The sequence below is a fragment of the Elephas maximus genome, chromosome 4 (assembly GCF_024166365.1).
Source record: "Elephas maximus indicus isolate mEleMax1 chromosome 4, mEleMax1 primary haplotype, whole genome shotgun sequence".
NCBI lineage: Eukaryota > Metazoa > Chordata > Mammalia > Proboscidea > Elephantidae > Elephas > Elephas maximus.
Window position 1 is genome coordinate 175,764,931 of NC_064822.1, and position 26,017 is coordinate 175,790,947.

The 26,017-nt window shown below is 40.9% G+C and overlaps 2 protein-coding genes across 2 annotated transcripts in view; one reads left to right on the top strand and one right to left on the bottom strand.

Moving 5' to 3' along the window:
• The window catches only part of SYN3 (synapsin III), a 687,937-nt gene that overhangs the window by 541,086 nt on the left and 120,834 nt on the right, over positions 1–26,017 (bottom strand). The window contains exon 4 of the mRNA XM_049884283.1: positions 9,090–9,181. Within this exon, the coding sequence (XP_049740240.1) occupies positions 9,090–9,181 (92 nt within the window). The remainder of the gene's footprint in view (positions 1–9,089; positions 9,182–26,017) is intronic.
• LOC126075983 (serine/threonine-protein kinase STK11-like) lies at positions 18,707–19,999 on the top strand. The gene has a single exon (XM_049884279.1). It carries the CDS (start codon positions 18,707–18,709, stop codon positions 19,997–19,999), a length of 1,293 nt encoding a protein of 430 aa, XP_049740236.1.

Here is a 26,017-nt window from a genome sequence, read left to right on the forward strand (position 1 = left end):
ATTGAGGCCTGCAGGACTGGAAGCATGAAGATTACCTGGGAGCACATTAGAAATTCAGACTTTCAGGCCCCCAAACCCACCCACCACCATTGATTCAATTCCAACTCATAGCAACACTATAGGGCAGAGTAGAACTGCCCCACAGGGTTTCCAAAGCTGTAAATCTTTATGTAAGCAGAATGCCACATCTTTCTCTCACAGAGCGGCTGGTGGATTTGAACTGCTGACCTTTTGGTTATCAGCTAAGCTGTCCAGGGCTCCCTTTATCAGGCCCCATTGGGATCCAATGAATGAGAATTTGCACTTCAACAAGATTCCCAGAAGATGTGTAGGCACATGAAAAGTTGAGAAGCGCTGCTTTCAAAGCCTACCATTTCTAAATGCTGGGAGATCAGCTGGTTGAGAAATAGCTGCAACATTTTTATAAATTTATTTTGCAAAAAATATGTAAATTCAGGAAGAAGATGGCAGGTCTAGAATAAGACTTGGGTTTTCTTTTTTTTTTTTTTTCAGCCGTTTCCAGTAGGGTCCTCAGCCTTTCAGTGGACCCACCCCCAGTGCAAGACCACTGTGAGAGCTGCCTGGGGAGGTTTGCCTCCTTGGCTGCCCATGGAATCACCTGGACAGCTTTGAAAAGTATTGATACCTGGGCTCCACCCGCAGGGGTTCTAGTGTAATTGGTCTAGGATATGGCCTGGGCATCAGGATTTTTAAAAAGCTCCCAAGGCGATTCTAGTCTGCAGCTAAAGTTGAAAAGTACTGGGGGAGATATTCTTGTTTATGCAGATTACAAAAGAAGATTCCATCCCTTCCCCAAACAGGGAAGCAGGACATAAGCACAGACATACTAAATATGAGCATAAATTCTGCAATCACAGCATTTTAGATTTTTTATAGTTCTTGCAAAATCCCCCAGGTGTCTGTCAGTTCATCGTACTGTTAGGGCTTGAATGTTGCTGTGATGCTGGAAGCTATGCCACTGGTATTCAGACACCAGGAGGGTCACCCACGAAGGAAGGTTTTAGCTGAGCTTCCAGACTAAGACAGACTAGGAAGAAGGACCCACCAGTCTACTTCTGAAAAGCATTAGCCAGTGAAAACCTTATGAATAGCAGCAGAACATTGTCTGATATAGTGAGGGAAGATGAGCCCCCCAGGTTGAAAGGCACTCAAAAGACGACTGGGGAAGAGCTACCTCCTCAAAAGTAGAGTTGACCTTAATGATGTGGGTGGAGTAAAGCTTTTGGGACCTTCATTTGCTGATGTGGCACAACTCAAAATGAGAAGAAAGAGCTGCAAACATCCATTAATAATCGGAACTTGGAATGTACAAAGTATGAATCTAGGAAAATTGAAATTGTCAAAAATGAAATGGAACGCTTAAACATCGATATCCTAGGCATTAGTGAGCTGAAATGGACTGGTATTGGCCATTTTGAATCAGATCACCATATAGTCTACTATGCTGGGAATGACAACTTGAAGAGGAATGGTGTTGCATTCATCGTCAAAAAGAGCATTTCAAGATATATCCTGAAGTACAATGCTGTCAATGATAGCATAATATCCATACACCTACAAGGGAAGACCAGTTAATACTATTATTCAAATTTACGCACCAACCACTAAGGCCAAAGATGAAGAAATAGAAGATTTTTATTAGCCGCTGCATTCTGAAATTGATCAAACATGCAATCAGGATGCATTGATAATCACTGGTGATTAGAATGCAAAAGTTGGAAACAAAGAAGAAGAACTGGTAGTTGGAAAACGTGGCCTTGGTGATAGAAACAATGCCGGAGATTGAATGATAGAATTTTGCAAGGCCAACGACTTCTTCATTGCAAATACCTTCTTTAACCAACATAAATGGTGACTATATACATGGACCTTGCCAAAGGGAACACACAGGAATCAAATTGACTATGTCTGTGGCAAGAGATGATGGCAAAGCTCAGTATCATCAGTCAGAACAAAGACCAGGGGCTGACGGTGGAATAGACCATCAACTGCTCATATGCAAGTTCAAGCTGAAACCGAAGAAAATCAGAACAAGTCCACGAGAGCCAAAATATGACCTTGAGTACAACCCACCTGAATTTAGAAACCATCTCGAGAATAAATTTGACTCATTGAACACTAGTGACCAAAGACCAGATGAGTTGTGAGATGACATCAAGGACATCATACATGAAGAAAGCAAGAGGTCATTGAAAAGACAGGAAAGAAAGAAAAGACCAAGATAGATGTCAGAGGAGACTCCGAAACTTGCTCATGAACGTCGAGCAGCTAAAGCAAAAGGAAGAAATGTTGAAGTAAAAGAGCTGATGATTTCGAAGGGTCACTGGAGAAGACAAAGTAATGTATTATAATGACATGTGCAAAGAGCTGGAGACGGAAAACCAAAAGTGAAGAACACATTCAGCATTTCTCAAGCTGAAAGAACTAAAGAAAAAATTGAAGTCTCGAGTTGCAGTAGTGAAGGATTCTATGGAGAAAATATTAAATGATGCAGGAAGCATCAAAAGAAGGTGGAAGGAATACACAGAGTCATTGTACCAAAAAGAATTAGTCGATGTTCAACCATTTCAAGAGATGGCATATGATCAGGAACTGATGGTACTGAAGGAAGAAGGCACTGGCGAAAAACAAGGCTCCAGGAATGGACGAAATACCAATTGAGATGTTTCAACAAACGGATGTAGCACTGGAGGTGCACACTCGTCTATGCCAAGAAATATGGAAGACAGCTTCCTGGCCAACTGACTGGAAGAGATCCATATTTATGCCTATTCCCGAGAAAGGAGATCCAACTAAATGCAGAAATTATGGAATAATATCACAAGCAAGTAAAATTTTGTTGAAGATCATTCAAAAACGGCTGCAGCAGTATATCCACAGGGAACTGCCAGAAATTCAGGCTGCTTTCAGAAGAGGACGTAGAACCAGGGATATCATTGCTGGTGTCAGATGGATCCTGGTTGAAAGCAGAGCATACCAGAAAGATGTTTACCTGTGTTTTATTGAGTATGCAAAGGCATTTGACTGTGTGGATCATAACAAACTATGGATAACACTGCAAAGAATGGGAATTCCAGAACACTTAATTGTGCTCATGAGGAACCTTTATATAGACCAAGAGGCAGTTGTTCGGACAGACAAGGGGATACCGATTGGTTTAAAGTCAGGAAGGGTGTTCGCCAGGGTTGTATCCTTTCACCAGACCTATTCAATCTGTATGCTGGGCAAATAATCCGAGAAGCTGGACTATATGAAGAACGGGGCATCAGGATTGGAGGAAGACTGGTTAACAACCTGCATTATGCAGATGACACAACCTTGCTTGCTGAAAGTGAAGAGGACTTGAAGCACTTACTAATGAAGATCAAAGATGACAGCCTCCAGTATGGATTGCACCTCAACATAAAGAAAACAAAAATCCTCACAACTGGACCAATGAGCAACATCATGATAAACGGAGATAAGACTGAAGTTGTCAAGGATTTCATTTTAACTGGATCCACAATCAACAGCCAAGCAGCCAAGAAATCAAACAAGACATTGCATTGGGTAAATCTGCTGCACAGGACCTCTTTAAAGTGTTGAAAAGCAAAGATGTCACCTTGAAGACTAAGGTGCGCCTGACCCAGGCCATGGTATTTTCAATTACATCACAAGCATGTGAAAGCTAGAGAATGAATAACGAAGACCGAAGAAGAATTGACACGTTTGAATTGTGGTGTCGGTGAAGAATATTGAATACACCATGGACTGCCAAAAAAATAAACAAATTTGTCTTGGAAGAAGTACAATCAGAATGTTCCTTAGAAGCAAGGATGGCGAGACTGTGTCTTACATACTTTGGACACGTTGTCAGGAGGGATCAGTCCCTGGAGAAGGACATCATGTTTGACAGAGTACAGATTCAGTGGAAAAGAGGAAGACCCTCAATGAAGTGATTGACACAATGGCTGCAACAATGAGCTCAAGCATAACAACCATTGTACGGATGACGCTGGACCGGGCAGTGTTATGTTCTGTTGTGCATAGGGTCGCTATGAGTCGGAACTGACTTGACGGCACCCAATAACAACAACAACAACAACATGTGCAAAATGAATTATGAAGAAGCTCTGATGGCGCAATGGTTAAACACTTGGCTGCTAACAAAAAGGTTGGCAGTTTGAACCCACCCAGTGGCTCCAAGGGACAAAGACCTGGTGACCTGCTTCTGTAAAGATGACAGCACCATATGGGGCAGTTCTAATATGTCACACAGTGTTGCTCTGAGTTTGAATAGACACGATGGCACACAACAACAACATGTACAAAATAAAGTTGCTGAAGAAGTAAATGAATGAATACCTAGCGTCATTCTAAAATCTCCATTTATGATGGCGGAATTGTTTATTTCTACTTGCAGTTTTGTCAATTTTTGAAGTATATATTTTGAGGCATTTTTATTTGGTGCTTATAAATTTAAAGTCATTATCTCTTCTTTGTAATATAAAGCCTTTATCATAATGAAGTGACTTTCTTTTTTCTCCAGTAACGCTTTTCAAGGTGAACTTTATTTTTAATATTAATACAGCTACATCAGATTTGTTTTGCCTAGTAGTCACAGTGGAATGTTTTTCCATCCTTGAACATTCAAACTTTCCATGTTCTTATGTTTTTAGATGGCTTCCTTGAATGACATATAGTTGTGTTTTTAAAATCTAGCCAGACAATCTTGATTTTTAATTAGAGCATTTAGTCCATTTACATTTTATGGAATTATTGATATATCCTGGTGATACTAAAAATACTTAACAAACCAAAAGGTTGCTGAACAAAAATTGGTGGTTCAAGTCCTCCCAGAGGTATCTCGGAAGAAAGGTCTGGTGATTTAATTCCAAAAAATTAACCATTAAAAACATTATGAATCACAGTTCTACTCTGACACACATGGGGTCACCATCAGTCAGAACTGACTTCACAGCAATTGGTAGTAGCAGTAGGGTACTCTTGGGAGGTTATAGTTCCAACAAGTGACCATGAGGGGCAACTCAGGGGAAATTCAGGCATTCACAGCTTTGAATGGACAGATGGTGTTATGGATTAAATTGTGTCCCATAAAAATGTGTCTCAACTTGGCTAGGCTATGATTCCTAGTATTATGTGGTTGTCCTCCAATTTGTGATCTGATGTGTTGTCAACACTAACCTCTAAGATGTTAAAGAGGCAGGACACAATCTACAGAATTAAGTTGTATCTTGAACTGGACTATATGAAGAAGAATGTGGCATCAGGATTGGAGGAAGACTCATCAACAACCTGTGTTATGCAGACAACACAACCTTGCTTGCTGAAAGTGAAGATGACTTGAAACTCTTGCTGATGAAGATCAAAGACCACAGCCTTCAGTATGGATTATACTCCAACATAAAGAAAACAAAAATCCTCACAACTGGGCCAATAAGCAACAGTAGGATAAAGGAGAAAAGACTGAAGTCGTTGAGGATTTCATTTTACTTGGATCCACAATCAACAGTCATGGAAGCAGCAGTCGAGAAATCAAAAGATGCATTGCTTTGGGCAAATCTGCTGCAAAAGACTTCTTTAAAGTGTTCAAAAGCAAAGATGTCACCTTGAGGACTAAGGTGCACCTCACCCAAACCATACTATTGTCAATTGCCTCCTATGCATGTGAAAGCTGGATGATGAATAAGGAAGACTGAAGAAGAATTGATGCTTTTGAGTTGTGGTGTTGGCGAAGAATACGGAATATACCATGGACTGCCAAAAGAACGAACAAATCTGTCTTGGTAGGAATACAACCAGAATGCTCCTTAGAAGCAAGTATGGTGAGGCTATGTTTCACATACTTTGCATATGTTGTCAGGAGGAATCAGTCCCTGGAGAAGGATATCATGCTTGGTAAAGTAGGGGGTTAGGGGAAAAGGGGAAGACCCTCAAGGAGATGGATTGACAAAGTGGCTGCAACAATGAGCTTAAGCATAACAATGATGAGGATGGTAGAGAACCAGGTCGTGTTTCATTCTGTTGTACATAGGGTCACTCTGAGTTGGAACCAACTCGATGGCACCTAACAACAACAGCACTGTTGCACATGCAATTCAGAATGAGATTCAGCCCTGCTGATACATTTGGTTTACACTTACCATCTTATTTTATGTTATTTATGCCACTTTATGTTCCTTTTTCTCTACTTTTTGCCTTCTTTTGGTTTCAAAGTACTATATTCTATTTTTTTCTTTTAGTAATTATCCTAGAAATTACCTTATGCATCCTCAACTTTTCAAAGCCTGTTATTAATACATTTACTTTTCTGCCTGACAATACAGGGGCCTCCCAAAACCCATTGCCATTGAGTCAATTCTGACTCATAGTGACCCTATAGGACAGAGGAGAACTGCCCCATAGGGTTTCCAAGGAGCGCCTGGGTGGATTTGAACTGCCAGCCTTTTGGTTAGCAGCCATACCTCTTAACCACTACGCCACCAGAGGCCTCAGAACACCTTAATTCTATTTATCCTCACCTCCTATAAACTTATTGTCATGTATCTTAATCCTTCATATTAGAAAAAAAAATTCTGTAAGACATTACCATTATTATTATTATTTTGTGAAGGTAATGTTTATCGATATTTACCTCTTCCTTTATGCTTCATTTCTTCTTCCAGAGCTACCTTTTTCTGGTATTTTCTTTTTGCCCAAAACATATCCTTTATAATTTCCTTTAGTGAGGGTCTTCTCTTTGTCTGTAGATGTTTTTATTTTGCCTTATTCATAAAATATGTTTCTTCGAGAATAGAATTCTAGGTTGGTAATTATTTCCTTTCATTACATTTAATGCATCCAAAAAAAAAATTTTTTTTTTTTTTCACTGTTACTGTCAGGAAGCCAACTGTCAGTCTGTTACTCCAATAAAAGTAATCTACCTTTTCTCCTCTGGCTTGTTTTAAGGTGTTTTTCTTTTGTTTTCTGCAGTTACATTGTTGCACTTTGGTGTAGAATTCTTTTTATTTGTCCTGCTTAAGATTTGTCAAGCTTCTGGTGTTTTATCACTTCTGGAAGATTCTCAGTCATTATTTCTCCAAATACTGTCTCTGCTCCTTTCTTTCTAATATTTTGGTTATTGTAGTTTTCATTTCTAGAAGTTCTTTTTTTTTAATTAGTTATTTCACTTTTTACAGCTTCCTATTCCCTGCAGATATTGTCAAACTTTATATAGTATAATTTTTTCTTTTCTTTTAAGACTTTGAGTCTGATAAATCCAATATCTGATGTCTTTATTTTTTTCTGTTAACTGAGGAGCCCTGGTTGTGCAGTGGATAAAGCACTTGACTGCTAACCAAAAGGTCATTGGTTCAAACTCACCAGGTGCTCTGCTGGAGAAATACGTGGCAGTCTGCTTCTGTAAAGACTTACAGCCTTGGAAACCCTATTGGGAAGTTCTGCATTGTCCTATAGTGTCTCTGTGAATTGGAATCAACTCAACAGCAATGGGTTTTCTGTTATCTATTACTCTCGTCTCTTCTTACAGTGCCAGTGTCTAGTTATCTCTGACTGTGTTAGCCCTTGTTCATAAAACTTATTTGAAGAATGATTTGAATCATAGAATGAAAGTGCCTTCCTCTACATAGAATTTGCTTTTGTTTATGGTAGGTCTCTGGCATCACTACCAGTTGGAAGTCATTTTTAACTAAGATCAAAGCTTGAGATTTCTAGGTTATTCAAACTGCAATTCAAGATGCAACTATTAGTGATGGCTTGTCCACTAGTAAATTATATTTACCCTAAGGTATAGAACTTTGGGGTGTCAGCTTATTGTAGGAAGAATCTTGACTAATTCCCATGCTGAGTGGTCCTGGAAGTTACTTCTGTATCTCTTGCTTCTGCTAGACTATTAAAACCAATTTTCAAAATTTGCTGGGCTTAGCAAATGATCACAGAAAAAATGTGGCTTTTGTACTCATTCATCTCTCTGGGTTTCCACTTTCCTATCATTTTTATCCTGGTGATTCCTTACTGCCGTGTCAGCTCTCTGAAGGCTTTTAAGATTATTTATTTTTAAGACCAGTTTTCAAGTTGTTTTCAGTGGAACAGTTGGTTCAAATAATCTAGCTCACCATTACTGGAAACTGGCTGAATTAGTTAAATTACCATAATTTCCCAAATATACTCTTTATTTTTTTGCCTATCTGCATTTTCAAAGGCTCTTTCATCCTCTTACAATATGTTATCATTTTCCATTCCCAACTTCAGATGCCCACATTCTAACATTTGACAAGGCTCAGAAAAAATGTCTCCACCCCATATTTTTCCTGTTTTCCATACTTTCCAAAATCTGAATCCTATCTCTTCTCCATGTAAACTTTTATAGAACATAATCAATATCACTCTCTCAGTATTTAACCAAGTAGAAATGTATTTGTGCACATATTTATCTCTACTGCAGATTTATACTTCTTTGTCATTTCTGGCTGGTGAGGAATTCCCTCACTTCCTTTCTAGCTCAGCATACATTATAAACAGATTTTTTACAGCTATCGCATTCAGTACTTTTAGGGTGGATGTACTGACAGAGATTTCTGTAAACGCTAAGTTTGCCATATTGCTGGAAAAAGAAGATATAATTTAGTTCATTCTGATAAACCCTTGAATTTGCACAGCACTTACAGTTAGTGGGGTGCTTTCACATATATAAGTTTACGTAAAACTTCAGTAGCCCTTGACTTCAGTGTTGCTATCACCATGCTACAGCTGAGAAATGGAGGGCAAGAGAGACTAAATTACATGCCAGAACAGAGCCACAAAGCCAGAAATGGAACCAAGTCTCTTCTTATCAAGACCAGGGTTCATTCCAGGACATCACTGTTGCTTCCCCATATTATCTATGCTTTTAGTCATTGCTATCACAATCACACCCAGAACTCTTTGAAAGTAGCCATTCTGTCTATGAAAGGTGCCTTTGTCCTGCAGCAGCTAGGTCACAGGCAGTAGATAGATAGAAGGATTGCTATGTGAGGCACTCCATACAATACCACTCAAAGGAAGGTTTTCTGCGTCTCAGTCCTCCTTACCTCACAACCTTGGTTCCATTTCTCATGACTTGTATGTCCACCATACAGCCCCCAGTAACATAGGCAGCTAGGTTTAACTCTGAGAATTCAGCCTGAAGGAGAAAGCAAAACAAAAAATAATTCATTAGCTAATAATGCTGATAATAATCACTAACATTTATTTTGTATTTACAAGTGCAAAACACAAATTTAAACTGCAGCTCAAACTTAGGAAGTTGATAATATTGTTATATCCCTTTCTGAAAAATGAGTAAGCTGAGGTTCAGAGAAGTATGGGAAGATGTCCAAGGTTACATAATTAATAAAAGATGTCTCTGATTCAAGGGCTCATGCTTTTAACCATTATAAATTTCTGCCTCCTCGAAGGAAGAAAAAGCAATTATAGCTCCAGTGTAAGATAGTGAATGATGTTTAATACAATATTTTCTCTAGAGTTCTTCAGCTTCATGCTAAGCAGGAGCATGGCATCACAGCTATGTGATTACTTATGTCTAGTAATGGACCCATCCTCAAGTGATCTGCCCAGTATCCCTTTTTGTGCCAATGGTTCCTCTCCTCTCTCCATCCATAAGGTTGCAGCAGTAGCACCATGTTTGTGCACTGACATACTGTCCCTTCTTGTCACAGTTGATGGAGTACAGACCTGATTCAGGGTGCAGGGATCAGACGCCCTTCCCTGAGAATTTGAAATTGGAACTGAGAGATACATGTAGTTTCTTTTTAAAAAACCAGTTGCCATCAAGTCGATTCTGACTCATGGCAACGCTATTTGTGTCAGAATAGAACTGTGTTCCATAGGGTGTCCAATGGCTGACTTTTTGGAAGTAGATTGTCAGACCTTTCTTCTGAAGTACCTCTGAGTTGACTTAAACCTCCAATCTTTCAGTTAGCAGCCAAGTGCATTAACTTTTTGCACTACCTGAGGACTCCTGGTTTCTTTCTAGGCAGATGGATATGTAATACTACTATGAATTGAATTGAATTGTGTCCCCCCAAAATATGTGTTGTAAACCCTAATCTCTATGCCTGTGGTTACAACCCCATTTAGGAATGGGTTGTCTTCGTTATGTTAACAAGGCAGGATTAGTGTATGGTGTATCTTGAGTCAATCTCTTCTGAGATATGAAAGAGATTAAATAAGCAAGCTAAGAAGCAGGGATGAGAAGATACATGCCAAGCCATAAATGGAGTGCCCAGGAGCAGACAAGGACTTTCCTTCAGAGCCAACAGACAGAAAATCTTCCCCTAGAACTAGCACCCTAAATTTGAACTTCTAGCCTTCTAAACAGTGAGAAAATAAATTTCTATTTGTTAAAGCCACCTACTTGTGGTATTTCTGTTATAGCAGCACTAGATAACTAAGACAAATCACAAACCTGGGTGCTACTGGACCATTATTTCTGCCTTGGGGGTTGGGGCAGCATAGAAAGTCACGGTGCAACGGGAGAGAAAGAGAGAAGAAAGTCACAGTCATACAAAGAGGAGCAGAGGCAAGAAATGGGGAGTTCTCTTGATGTTTATGAGCCAGCTACAATCCCTGGATTCTGTGACATACCTCTATATCCTTATAATAAGTTCATCTTCTTATTTCTTTATTTAAGCAAGTTTTAGTGAGTTCCTATTGCTTGTGTCCAGGGTCGTATGGAATATATGCCTCCTACCAGATTATACGGAGCCCTGGTGGAGCAGTGGTTAAGAGCTCAGCTGTTAACCAAAAAGTTGGATCCACCAGTTGCTCCTTGGAAACCCTGTGGGGAAGTTCTACTCTGTCCTATAGGGTTGCTATGAGTTACAATTGACTTGGCAACAATGGGTTTGGGCTTTTTTTTTTTTTTTTTTTTTTTTGCCACAGTATATGCTCACTGGGAATAGGGATTCTGTATTATAACCACCCTAGAAAGTGCACAGTTCCAAAATGCACCTTATATACACTAGATATCAAAAGGTAATTCTTTGGATTTAATGAATAAAAATTAACCGCTATATTCATATAGTAGGCATTCATACATATAGTTACATATAGTAGGCTAAGCACATGTATGCATCCATTTAATCCTCACACTTGTTCAGATGAGAAAACTGAGGCAGACAGAGATTAAATAACTTGCACAGTGTAACACAGAAGAAGAGCCAGGCTTTAAACCCAGGTAGTCTGGCTCTGCAGGCTGGGCTTTTAAGTGTTGCACTCCATGGCCTCCACCATACAGCTGAATGAGGCATTCAGTGGGTTATATCTGGGAATTTTAGAGGCCTAAAAATAACCCATGCAGTCCTAGTGGCACAGTGGTTAAAGCACACGGCTACTAACCAAAAGATCTTGGGATTCATCGATCTTCACAGCCTGTGAGCAAGAGCCCTCCTCTCTGACCTGTTGATCTTGCGTTTGCCAGCCCCTCTGGCTATGTGAATCAGAAGAAGCCTCTATCCTGACCCAAGAACTTGGGACGTTCCAGCCTCTACAATCATGTGAGCCATTTCCTTGATATAAATCTTTCTCTCTCTATATATATATTTAAATGCTTTACTGGTTTTACTTCTCTAGAGAACCCAGCCTAAGACAGTGGTAGAATTCTCACCTTCCATGCAAGAGACACAGGTTTGATTCCTGGCCGATACACCTCACGCACAGCCAACATCCATCTGTCAGTGGTGGATTGCATGGTGCCATGATATTAGGAGCAGTTTTACTATGGGGCAGTTCTACTCTGTCCTGTAGGGTCGCTATGAGTCGGAATCAACTCGACGGCAACAGGTTTTGTTTTTTGTTTTTTTTACTATGTCACATAGGGTCATTATGAGTCAGAATTGACTCAATGGCAACAGGAGGTTTGGTTTTGGTTTATGATGCTGAACAGGTTTCAGCGGAGCTTCCAGACTAAATTGGACTAGGAAGAAAGGCCTGGTGATCTACTTCTGAAAACTAGCCAATAAAAACCCTATGAATCACAATGACCTAATCTGCAACTTCAAGCATAACAGGGATTCTGAGGACGGCACAGGACCAGGCAGAGTTTTGTTCCATTGTGCATGGGCTCACCATAAGTCGGGGGATGACTTATGGGCAGCTAGTATTAACAACAACAAATATAACCCATTTAAATATAAAAGCAAGTTTACATTACAGGGAGATGTCATTTCATGGTGATTTAAATTTATTCCCTTGGAATCATTTAGTAGGAATTATGACCAAACACCTAGCCATGTCCTCGGATGGCATTAAAGTAATCCAAAGTACTCATGCCTCTTGTACTAATTAATGACCTCATTATGTGGAGGAAAGGTGAAAAGAAAAGAGCCCTATTAATGAGTTCAAGTTAATAAATAAAGGTAATGATATAGTTATTAAGTCTAATATTCAATCTCATCATGTTTAAGATACCGTGACTTTTAAATATTTCATTGTCTCAGTAAGAGTAAACAATCAAAAATGGTGTAACCATAAAAAGAGCAACTCATTCAAGTATTATTACACAGACACAGGGATGGATTACCCAGTAAGCAAGATAAGCATGGGCTTACTTGTGCTTACTTAATAATCTGTACTGAACAATTTCACATGGGTTTCACCACCTGTGCTCATTTACTAATCTGTAGGGAACAATTATACATGGGTTTCATGACATCTTTAAAACTGTTCACTATAGATTAGTTAGTTAGTAAGCACAAGTAAGCCTGTGCTTACCTTGCTTACTGGGTAATCCATCCCTGTCAGGGATTGTAAATTTGAAAAGAGGGTCTGATCCTGCTGTGGGGTTGGGAACAGAGACAGATGCCAGCCATGCCTAAAAGCAGAATCTTTAAAGTGTTGAAAAAATGTAAAATTGTTCACTACAGATGATCTGGTAACCAAGGTGAGCCCTGTGCTTACCTTGCCTATTGGATAATCTGCCCCTGCATAAATATGAAAAAATTATATTTTGGTATAAAATACAAAGAGTAGGCACTTTTGCTTTTGGCCACAATAAAGTAACAGGAACTAAATCTACATCCCCATCTTAAACTAATAGAAAACCAGACAAATTATATAAAATTTTCATGCACTGGACAACAGGCAGTGCAAGACTACACAAAATCCTCTCTACAATCACCCCAGCTTACTGCTTGGAGACAGTCTCCTGGCAGTAGAGCACATGGGAGAATGCAAACAGAACCCAGCGACCTCACTGAGCTGAGGAGTCAGAGATTACAGTACAGGGAAGGCAAATCGTCTAGAATTTTCAGTACAGAGTACCGGAAAAGATGGAGATTCACAGAAAAAGATCTTAAAGGAAATCTGTAAGTCTTTGGCTGAGTACTGATGTGTACATGCATAAGAGAAACCTGCCCAATGACTGTGGGTGTAAGTCTCACTTCCTAGAAACCTCCTGAGTCCCAGTTTCAAACTGAAAGTTCTAAGTCCCGTGAACTTCCTCAGTCCTGGGCAAACTAGGACAATTGATCACTCTATCTAGATATATACTACCACTACCCCTCCTCCACCCCAAAGAAAAAAACTTCAAACCTTGAATGGATCATACTTATTCCAGATAACTTAACCACATGCCAGAACAAAGTACAACTCTATTTAAAAGAATACAACAAAACCTAGCACTCAACCTGTAAAATTCATAATGAAAAACTTATAACATTTAATCATAAATTGTTGTTATTGTTGTTGTTAGGTGCCAACCCTATGCACAACAGAACGCAACACTGCCCGGTCCTGCGCCATCCTTACAATTGTTGTTATGCTTGAGCTCATTGTTGCAGCCACTGTGTCATTCCACCTTGTTGAGGGACTTCCTCTTTTCCGCTGACCCTGTACTCTGCCAAGCATGATGTCCTTCTCCAGGGACTGATCCCTCCTGACAACATGTCCAAAGTATGTAAGACACAGTCTCACCATCCTTGCCTCTAAGGAGCATTCTGGCCGGACTTCTTCCAAGACAGATTTGTTCTTTCTTTTGGCAGTCCATGGTATATCCAATATTCTTCACCAACACCACAATTCAAAAGCATCAACTCTTCTTCGGTCTTCCTTATTCATTGTCCAGCTTTCACATGCACATGATGCAATTGAAAATACCATGGCTTGGGTCAGGCACATCTTAGTCTTCAGGGTAACATCTTTGCTCTTCAACACTTTGAAGAGGTCTTTTGCAGCGTGTCTTTTGATTTCTTGACTGCTGCTTCCATGGCTGTTGATTGTGGATCCAAGTGAAATGAAATCCTTGACAACTTCAACCTTTTCTCCATTTATCATGATGTGGCTTATTGGTCCAGTTGTGAGGATTTTTGTTTTCTTTATGTTGAGGTGTAATCCATACTGAAGGCTGTGGTCTTTGATCTTCGTTAGCAAGTGCTTCAAGTCCTCTTCACTTTCAGCAAGCAAGGCTGTGTCATTTGCATAACGCAGGTTGTTAATGAGTCTTCCTCCAATCCTGATGCCACGTTCTTCTTCATGTAGTCCAACTTCTCGGGTTATTTGTTCAGCATACAGATTAAATAGGTATGGTGAAAGAATACAACCCTGACGCACACCTGTCCTGACTTTAAACCAATTGGTATCCCCTTGTTCTGTCCCAACAGCTGCCTCTTGATCTATGTAAAGGTTCCTCATGAGCACAATTAAGTGTTCTGGAATTCCCATTCTTCGCAATGTTATCCATAATTTGTTATGATCCACACAGTCAAATGCCTTTGCATACTCAATAAAACACAGGTAAACATCCTTCTGGTAGTCTCTGCTTTCATCTAGGATCCATCTGACATCAGCAATGATATCCCTGGTTCCACATCCTCTTCTGAAAGCAGCCTGAATTTCTGGCAGTTCCCTGTGGATATACTGTTGCAGCCGTTTTTGAATGATCTTCAGCAAAATTTTGCTTGTGTGTGATATTAAGGATATTGTTCTATAATTTCCACATTTGGTTGGATCACCTTTCTTTGGAATAGGCATAAATATGGATCTCTTCCAGTCAGTTGGCCAGGAAGCTGTCTTCCATATTTCTTGGCATAGACAAGTGAGCACCTCCAGCGCTGCATCTGTTTGTTGAAACATCTCAATTGATATTCCATCAATTCCTGGAGCCTTGTTTTTCACCAATGCCTTCAGAGCAGCTTGGACTTCTTCCTTCAGTACCATCAGTTCCTGATCGTATGCCACCTCTTGAAATGTTTGAACATCGACTAGTTCTTTTTGGTATAATGACTCTGTGTATTCCTTCCATCTTCTTTTGATGCTTCCTGTGTCATTTAATATTTTCCCCATGGAATCCTTCACTATTGCAACTCGAGGCTTGAATTTTTTCTTCAGTTCTTTCAGCTTGAGAAACGCCGAGTGTGTTCTTCCCTTTTGGTTTTCCATCTCCAGCTCTTTGCACATGTCATTATAATACTTTGTCTTCTTGAGAGGCCCTTTGAAATCTTCTGTTCGGTTCTTTTATTTCATCAATTCTTCCTTTCCCTTTAGCTGCTTGATGCTCAAGAGTAAGTTTCAGAGTCTCCTCTGACATCCATCTTGGTCTTTTCTTTCTTTCCTGTCTTTTCAGTGACCTCTTGCTTTCTTCAAGGATGATGTCCTTGATGTCATTCCACAACTTGTCTGCGGTCACTAGTGTTCGATGTGTCAAATCTATTCTTCAGGTGGTCTCTAATTTGAGGTGGGATATACTCAAGGTCATATTTTGGCTCTTGTGGACTTGCTCTGTTTTTCCTCGGTTTCAGCTTGAACTTGCATGTGAACAATTGATGGTTTGTTCCACAGTTGGCCCCTGGCCTTGTTCCGACTGATGATGTGTCTGTCAGTTTGTCATACTGTCGGGGCTTGAGTGTTGCTGTGATGCTGGAAGCTATGCCACCGGTATTCAGATACCAGCAGGGTCAGCCACAGAGGACAGGTTTCAGCTGAGCTTCCAGACTAAGACAGACTAGGAAGAAGGACCCACCAGTCTACTTCTGAAAAGCATTAGCCAGTGAAACCTTATGAATAGCAGTGGAACATTGTCTGATATAGTGCTGGAAGATGAGCCCCCCAGGTTGGAAGGCACTCAAAACATGACTGGGAAAGAGCTGCCTCTTCAAAGTAGAGTCGACCTTAATGACGTGGATGGAGTAAAGCTTTCGGAACCTTCATTTGCTGATGTGGCATGACTCAAAATGAGAAGGAATAGCTGCAAACATCCGTTAATAATCGGAACCTGGAATGTACAAAGTATGAATCTAGGAAAATTGGAAATTGTCAAAAATGAAATGGAACACATAAACATCGATATCCTAGGCATTAGGGAGCTGAAATGGACTGGTATTGGCCATTTTGAATCGGACAATCATATAGTCTACTAGCTTGGAATGACAACTCGAAGAAGAATGGTGTTGCATTCATCGTCAAAAAGAACATTTTTCAAGATCTATCCTGAAGAACAATGCTGTCAGTGATAGGATGATATCCATACGCCTACAAGGAAGACCAGTTAATATGACTGTTATTCAAATTTACACACCAACCTCTAGGGCCAAAGATGAAGAAATAGAAGATTTTTATTAGCTGCTACAGTCTGAAATTGATCGAACATGCAATCAAGATGCACTGATAATTACTGGCGATTGGAATGCAAAAATTGGAAACAAAGAAGAAGGATCAGTAGTTGGAAAATATGGCCTTGGTGACAGAAACAATGCCAGAGATCGAATGATAGAATTTTGCAAGACCAATGACTTCTTCATTGCAAATACCTTCTTTAACCAACATAAACGGTCACTATACATATGGACCTCGCCAGATGGAACACACAGAAATCAAATTGACTATATCTGTGGAAAGAGACAATGGAATCATAAATTACCAGGTATGAAAAGAATTAGGAAAATATGATCTGTGATAGGGAAAAAAATCAATCAATAGGAACAGATCCATAAATGAGAAAGATGATGGGAAGATCAGAAATAGAAGATAGAACAACTCTTATATATGTATTCCATATGTTCAAGAATATAGAGGGTAATATTAACATGATAAGGAGAGAAATGAAACATATAAAAAACACCCAAAGGGAACTTCTAGAAATAAAAAGTAAAATATCTGAAACGAAAATTATGGTAAATGGGATTAACAACAGATTAAATACTGTAAAAATAAATACAGTGAATTTCAAGAAAAAGCAATAGAAACAATCCAAAATGAAGCACAGAAGACAAAAATACTGAAAAAAAAAGAACAGAATTTTATGAAGTTGGATAATACCCAATAGTCAAATATATGTTTAATTGAAGTCCCTAAAGAAAAATGAGGAGGGGCATAAAAAATATTTAAAGAAAAATGAGCAAAAATTTTCCACATTTGATGAAAAGTGTAAACTCACAGACCCAAGGAATTAAAGGAATTCGAAGCAGAGGAAACATAAGGGAAACCACACCACAACATATAATAATCAGCTTACTAAAAAAAACAGCAGTGAAAGCAGCCCGTGGGGGCGAGGGGCCAGGAGGGAGACTATCCATTACATAAAGAGGAACAAAGATATGAATGATAACTGACTTTTTTCAGAAAATCAGAAGCAGATCAGAAAACAGTGGAAGATCTTTAATGTATGAAAGAAAAAACAAAAACGAATGCCTGTCAATCTAGAATTTTACACACAGCAAAAATTCTCTTTAAAAATGAAGATACGATAAAGAGTTTTTCAGGAAAACAAAAGTTGAGAGAATTCACTGTCAGTCCAAGAAATATTAAAGGAAGTTCTTCAGACAGAAGGAAAATGATACCAGATGGAAATTTGTAGCTACACAAAGAAATAGAGTTCTGTGTATGGTAAATACGCAGGTAAATATAGAATATGTTTTTCCCGGTTTTAAAATTTCTGAAAAAAGAACTGTTTAAAACAAAATAATAGCACAAAATTATAGGAGTTTATAACATCTATGCATGCAAAATGTAAAATAACAGGAACACCAAGAATGGAAATGAAATGGGATATATTCTTGGAAGGTTCTTACACTATATGTGAAGTGGCATAATATTAGTAAAAGTGAGATGCTGATAAATTAAAGATATATATTGCTGACCCTAGAACAATGGCACAAAAAAAAAAATTAAGAGGTTATGATGGTTAAGGTTGTGTGTCAACTTGGCTGAGCCATGATTCTCACTGGTTTGGCAGTTGTGAATTTGGCCATTATGTAATAATGTAATCACCCCCATGACGAGATCTAATATAATGTAATCACCCCACAATGAGATCTAATATAATATAATCACTCCCATGAGGAGATTTGATATAACGCCATCACCTCCATGATGAGATCTGCTATGAGGAGCCAATCAGTTGAAAGGGGGATTTTCATAGGGGTGTGGCCTGCCTCCAGTATATAAAGGGATGTTCCAGCAAGGCTCAATCTTGCTGTGGATCCTGCATTTGGTTCCTCACCGTCTGACCTTTGGCTTCTCTTCAACTTTGAGCCAGCCGCCTGCCATATTGCCTGCCGATCTTGCCTTTGTTGGCCCCTGCAGTTACATGAGTCAGAAGCCTCCAGACTAATGCCTACAATCCCTTCTTTTTGAAGACACACTCTCCCTGTTGTTGGTTTGTGTTAACTTTGGGGGCAAGAGGAAGGACAGCAGGACTCCCCACAGGTCCAGCATGCATGTGGTGCACCCCCAGCAGCTGGGCATGGTCACTGAGGCCAAGCTGATGTCTGTGGGAATGGACACCTTCATCCACCGCAACGACTCTTTTGAGGTCATTGACCAGCAGCGCCCTCAAAAGCCTGCCAAGCTCCTTGGCAAGTACCTGCTGGGGGACCTGCTGGGGGAGGGCTCCTACGGCAAGGTGAAAGAGGTGCTGGACTTGGACACACTGTGCCGGCGCGCCCTCAAGATCGTCAAGAAGAATAAGCTGCGGCGGATCCCCGACGGGGTCGCCAACATGGAGAAGGAGATCCAGCTCTTGCGGCGGCTGCGGCACAGGAACGTCATCCAGCTAGTGGATGTGCTGCACAAGGAGAAGCAGAAGACGTATATGGTGATGGAGTACTGCGCGTGCGACCTGCAGGAGATGCTGGACAGTGTGCCAGAGAAGAGGTTCCCTGTGTGCCAGGCTCACGGGTACTTCTGCCAGCTCATCGACGGGCTGGAGTACCTGCACAGCCAGGGCATCGTGCACAAGGACATCAAGCCCAGCAACTTGCTGCTCACCACAGGCGGCACGCTCAAGATCTCCGACCTGGGCATGGCAGAGGCTCTGCACCGGTTTGCCGAGGATGACACGTGCCAGACCAGACAGGGCTCGCCAGCCTTCCAGCCGCCGGAGATCTTGAACGGCCTGGACACCTTCTCCGGCTTCAAGGTGGACATCTGGTCGGCAGGGGTCACGCTTTACATCATCACCACGGGCCTGTACCCTTTTGATGGGGACAACATCTACCAGCTGTTCCAGAACATCAGGAAGTGGGACTACACGATTCCAGGCGACTGTGGCCCGCTGCTGTCCCACCTGCTGAGAAGGATGCTTGAGTACGATCCTGCCCGGAGGCTCTCCATCCAGCAGATCCGGCAGCACGTCTGGTTTCGGAAGAGGCACCCACCGGCTGAGGGGCTGGTGCCCATCCCTCCCCACCCGGACACTGAGGACAGGTGGCGCAGCATGACAGTAGTGCCCTACCTGGAAGATCTGCATGGCTGTGCCAGCGATGCTGACAAGGAGGGCCTCTTCAACACTGAGGATGCCATCATCTATACTCAGGACTTCGCTATGCCTGGACAGGTCCTGGAGGTGGAGGCCGGTCAGAACCAGGGCTTGCCCAAGGCCCTGTGCATGAATGGCACCGAGGCAGCCCAGCGGAGCCCCAAGTCAAAGGCCAAGCGCCGCGCCAGCTTCTCCTCCAACCGTATCAGCAGCAAGATCCGCCGCCTGTCGCCCTACAAGCAGCAGTGAGGTCGCTGCCGCAAGTCTGTCTCCGGGATCCCAGGCTTGGTGCCATGTCCCAGCCCCTCCTCAGTCTTCCTACAGAGTCCTGGCTTGCTGCCGGCCTGCCAAGAACACATTACGCCCTCCATGCTGGCAGCTCCTTGGGGAGTTAGGAGCCTCAGGGATCCAGCCACCCCCTGCACACATCACCTTTCACCAATGGACATGACTTCCTGCTAACTTTTGCAATTCTCCCCAGGGGAGAGGAGGACAGACAGGGCCTGGGCTAGAGGGCATGCCTAACCAATGTACTTGGGACTTACCAGCCTCTACAACCCTATGAGCCACTTCCTTGAGATAAGTCTCTCTCTATATATGTATATGGACTATATGGGTTTTGCTTCTCTAGGGAACGCAACCTAAGACAGGTACAGCTAAAATAAATGCCACGATCTGCACAGATCTGAAACTTACAGTTATCATTTATGCTTGTATAATCAACACCCAGATTAAGATACAGAACATTTCCAGCATCCCTGAACTCTTCCTCATCCTCTATCTAGCTGATAACAACCATCACACTCTGATGTTACCAGGTTGATGTTGTCATGGATTGAATTGTGTTCTCCTAAAAATATGTGTCGACTTGGTTAGGCCATGATTTCCAGTATCGTGTGGTTGTCCTTCATTTTTAGGTTGTAATTTTATGTTGAGAGGATTAGGGTGGGATTGTAACACCACCCTTACTCAGGTCGCCTCTCTGATCCAAGGTGAAGGGAGTTTCCCTGGCGTGTGGCCCGTACCACCTTTTATCTCTCAAGAGGTCAAAGAGAAGCAAGCAGAGAGTTGGGAACCTCATGCCACCAAGAAAGCACCAGGAGCAGAGCACATCCTCTGGACACAAGGTCCCTGCGCCTGAGAATCTCCTCGACCAGCGGAAGGTTGAGGATAAGGACCTTCCTCCAGAGCCAACAGAGAGAGAGAAAAAGCCTTCACCAGGAGCCGACGCCCTGAATTTGGATTTGTAACCTACCAGACTGTGAGAAAATAAATTTCTCTTCGTTAAAGCCATCCACTTGTGGTATTTCTGTTATGGCAGAACTAGATAACTAAGACAGATGTGTTCTATTTCCATAGATTAATTATGCCTATTTCTGAACTTCATATAAATAGAATCTCACAACATGTATTCTTTGGTATTTACCTTCTTTCACTGGTCATTATGTCTGTGGGACTCATCCGTGTTGCTGTGGTTTGCGAACTCATTCTTATATGTTCTGTTTAATGTTTCATTTTCTGTATGTACAATAATTTATGCATTCAGTTGATGATGGACATTTAGGCTGTTTCCAATCTTTGGCTATTATGAAAACCTTTGCTATACAGATTTTTATATCACTTTTTGAGGACATATACACTCATTTCTCTTGGGTATATACCTAGGAGTGAAATTGTTGGGCCATAGGGTAAGCATATATTTGGCTTTGGAAGATTGCACCAAAGAATTTGCCAAAGTGGTTGCTCTATCTCCTCTTTAACACTTGGTATTGACAGACCTTTTTGAAATTTTAGCCATTGTAGGGGGTACGTAAGGAGCACTGATGTGTAAGGAGCGCTCGGCTGCTGACCCAAAGGTTGGCAGTTCAAACTCACAAGCTGCTCTTTGAGAGAAAGATGTGTTAGTCTGCTTCCCTAAAGGTTTATAGCCTTGGAGACCCTATGGGGCAGTTTTTTGTCCTATAGAGTCACTATGAGTCAGAATCCACTTGATGGCAATGGGTTTGGTTTTCGTGGATGTGTAGGGGTGGCTTTAATTTGCATCTCTCTGATGAATTTGGGCACCATTTATGTGCTATTTAGCAATTTAGATAATCTCTTCGGTGAAACGTCTGTTCAAGTCTTTTGTGTATATCTGTATTTTTGTTTATATTTATTAATTTGTAAGAGGTATGTTATATTCTAGATATAAGTTCTTTGTTGGATACATTCATTTTTATCTTCTCCCATTCCGTGGCTTGTTATTTGTTATTTTGCTTGTACCATGGTGTTTTTGAATGAAAAGTATATGTATATGTGTGTGTATGTGTCTATTTTAATTTTGATAAAGTAAAATTTAATACTTGTTTCTTTTAGAGTTAGTGTTTTTTTTTTTTTTTAATTGTGTTTAGTGGAAGAAATTCCTACCTATCCCAAGGTATGTAGATACACGCATATGTTTTCTCCTTGAAGCTTTATTGCTTTATATTTCACATTTAGGTCTGTGACCTATCTAGAATTAATTTTGCATATGATGTAAAAAAAAATAAGGTAGGGCTAAAATTCCTTTTTTTCATATGCTAATTCATTATTTTAGCTCCATGTGTTGAAAAGATCGTTCTTTCTCACTTATGTGTCAAAACCAAACGAAACCTGCTGCCATCAAGTTGATTCCAACTCATAGCGACCCTATAGGACAGACTAGAACTGCCCCCTTGGGTTTCCAAGGAGCAGCTGGTGGATTCAAACTGTTGACCTCTTTGTTAGCAGCTGAGCTCTTTAGTCTGTTTCTAAACTCCCTATTCTGTTCTATTGATCTATTTATCTGTCCTTGAGCCTGTTTCAAGTTGTCTCAATTACTGTAGCTTTATAGTGAGTCTTGACATTAGCTAGTGTAATATTTTAAGAGGGAAGCAACCCACAACAGGCTGCAGGGACAAGTCCAAAGACACTGTAGGATGACCACCTCTGTCCCCTCAACCTGTCAATGAGATAAAAAACCCTCCCACTCACCCACTCCAAAACACACAGACATTGAACAACTACACAACTTCCAAGGCTCTGTCTTCAATAAACTGCTTGGATATTTCCCTAGAGATATGATTGACTGGACAGGCTGTATTCTACTCTTCCCAGCTTCAGAATGCAACCAGGCCTTGAAGCCAGGCCTCTCAAAGGACCCTTGAAGGAAATCCCCATCTCTCTTTTAGGTAACAAAGGAAAAAAAAATTGAGCTCAGCCCCTTCAGCTGCAATTCTCCACAGCTCTGGCTCATCACCCATACTGAGCCATCGGGTATAGGAAGCATAGTGCCTTTGCAATTCCTCTATTGCCATGCTCACTACCCCTACAAATTTCTTTTTGCTCTATAAATAAATTTTGAGTTTCAGCACAATTCTAAACATCCACTATTATGTTAACTTCTTTTCAACCTTGTTGAAAGCTTGAGTCCACTATCTCATTTGTATTATTTTTACCTTTTAGTTGTCAGCAGGGACATTTTAAAGAGTTTCTTTCTGTTATTTTTAACTGATAAAACAATAATAATAATAAGCCATAATGTATTTATCTGGAAAATAAAGGAAGATTCATGTAATTTTGATGGTCAAGATTCTGTTTTAAGAGGGAAAATATCCATATTATAAATTTGAAGATATTGCCTCTAGAGACTGTTAAAGACAGTGTGTTTTCATAACATCGGGTGTATTTGGGGCTCTTTGTATTTTGCCACTCTTGTTAAGACCTGCTGTGGGAGGTTTCGCATTTGACAGCAATGGTTTCTAACTGTGGGTACTGGGGAGTGCTAGACTATCTGAGTTTTCCTATTTTTGTAAAACATTTCTTACACATGTACACAGAAGAATCAAGGAATAGTGGAAAGGGGGTTATCCTGGAAGTCTGGTGACCAGAGATGTAAATCTTGGATCTAACAGTAACCCAGTACATGGCCTAAAGAAACCCCCTCGTTCTCTTCCACTTTAACTTTCCTCATCTTTAAAATAAAACAGTTGTAACAGATTGAATCTATTATCCGCATGGTGCTTCTCATTTTTATATATCTCTCTTTCTCAGCCAGCAGTCCCCATTTATCACCAAGGAAGAAAATCTATTATCACAGCACACCTTATGAAAAAGGAATTTCAACCAATAATATTTTTTATTAGAAAACCATTCAACTGCTTTGTACCCAGCTCCTGGTACACAGAAGATATTTGAAAAAAAAAAAAAACTTGTTCAGTGAACTATTGTTTTTATGTTATGTACAGATGCACTGATACCACACATGCTAAATAATTTGCCCTCTTAAACTGTCCATTGGCAGACCCACTGGACCATCTCAATGAAGAAGGTGTTTCCAGGCAGAGAGTAGGGGGAGGCCCAATCTAAATGACAGATGAGAACTCAGGGCTATGGGGTCAATGGGTGGTGAGATTCATCTGTAGCTGGAGAAAGTGGAGGGACATAAGAGAAGACAGAACTAGAAAGGTGGGTTGGAGAGCAATTCATGAGGGTATTGAATTCCTGTTGTCTTAGTTATTTACTGCTGCCATAACAGAAATATCACAAGCGGTGGTTTTAAAGAACAGAAATTTATTTTGTCTCACAGTTCAGAAGGCCAAAAGTCCACATTCAGGGTATGGCTATGGGGAGAGGTCCTTCCTTGTCTAGTTCAGCTACTCGTAGCTGCCAGCAATCCTTGCTGTTCCTGGGCTTGTACATACGATTGTCTCCACTGTCTGTCTTCCTCTTCCCTCCGTGTATGTCTCTGTCTCTATTTTGCTCTTTATATAACTCAGAAGTGATTAGGTTTGGGACTCACCCTACTCTGATATGACCTTATTAACATAACAAAAACCAGTTGTCTTATAGCTGATTCCAACTCATGGTAACTCCATGTGTGTCAGAGTATACCTGTGTTCCATAAGGTTTTCAATGGCTGTGATCTTTTGGAAGTAGATCACCAGGCCTTTCTTCTAAGGCATCTCTGAGTGGATTTGAACCATCAACCTTTCAGTTAGTTAGTAGTTGAGTGCATTACCTAGGGATTCCAAACATGACAAACCTCCCTCCTCAAAAAACCAAACCCATTGCCGTTGAGTCAATTACAACTCATAGTGACCCTACAGTACAGGGTAGAACTGCCCTAGAGGGTTTCCAAGGAAGGCCTGGTGGATTCGAACTGCTGACGTTTTGGTTAGCAGCCCTAGCTCTTAACCACTGTGCCATCGGGGTTTCCAACATGACAAAGAAAGCCCTATTTCCAAACAGGATCACATTTACAGGTATGGGGTTAAGAATTTCACTACACATTTTTGGGAGGACACAATTCAACCTATAATACCTGTGAAGGAACATGGATGTCATTCTATAGTGCATTAGTCTTCCACTGCTGCCATAACAAATTACCACAAATTTAGTGGCTTCAAATAGTACAAATTTATTATCTCATAATTCTGTAGGGCAGAAGTCCAGGTTGGCTCAGCTGATTTCTATGTTTTGGGTTTCACAAGGCCAAAATCAAGGTGTCAGCCAGCTGTGCTCTAATAGAGATGCTCTGGGAAGAATCCACTCCCAAGTTTATTAGGGCTGTTGGTAGAATCCAGTACTTTGTGGCTGAAGTATTGAGATCCCTGCTTCCTTGCTGGCTGTCAACTGGGAGCCCTCTTATATCCTTAGGGTTACCTGCCGTCTTAGTTTCCTAAGGCTGCCATAACAAAATACCACAAAGTAGCTGGCTGTAAAGAACAGAAATTTATTATCTCACAGTTCTGTAGGCTAGGAGTCTGAATTCAGGGCATTGGCATGGCTATGCTCTTTCTCTGTTGGCTCTAGGGGAAGATCCTTCCTTGTCTCATTTTGCTTCTGGTAAACCTGGGCATTTCTTGATGTTCCTTCGCTTGTAGAAAAATTCTCACAAGATGTCTAACCTCTATATGTGACTGTTTCTGTGTCTGTTCTCCCCTTTTATAAGACACAACTCAGAAGATTTGGACACACCCGACTTTGGTGTGACCTTGTTAACCTAACTGATAACAAAAGAAAAACTCCATTACCAAACAAGGTCACATTCAGGTATAGGGGTATGGACTTCAGCATATCTTTTGGGGGGATGAAATTCAACCTGTAACAACTGCATTCCTTTCACACCGCCCCCTTCATCTTCAAACTAGCAACAGCACGTCAAGTCCTTCTCACATTTAGAAACTCTCTGACTTCGCCTCTCCCATATCTCCTGTGCCTCCAAACTGGAGAAAGTCCTCTGCCTTTAAGGGCTTCTGTGATTAGACT

Excerpts from the sequence above, each read along its gene's own strand:
- LOC126075983 (XM_049884279.1), top strand. The coding sequence starts at position 18,707 with ATGCATGTGGTGCACCCCCAGCAGCTGGGCATGGTCACTGAGGCCAAG.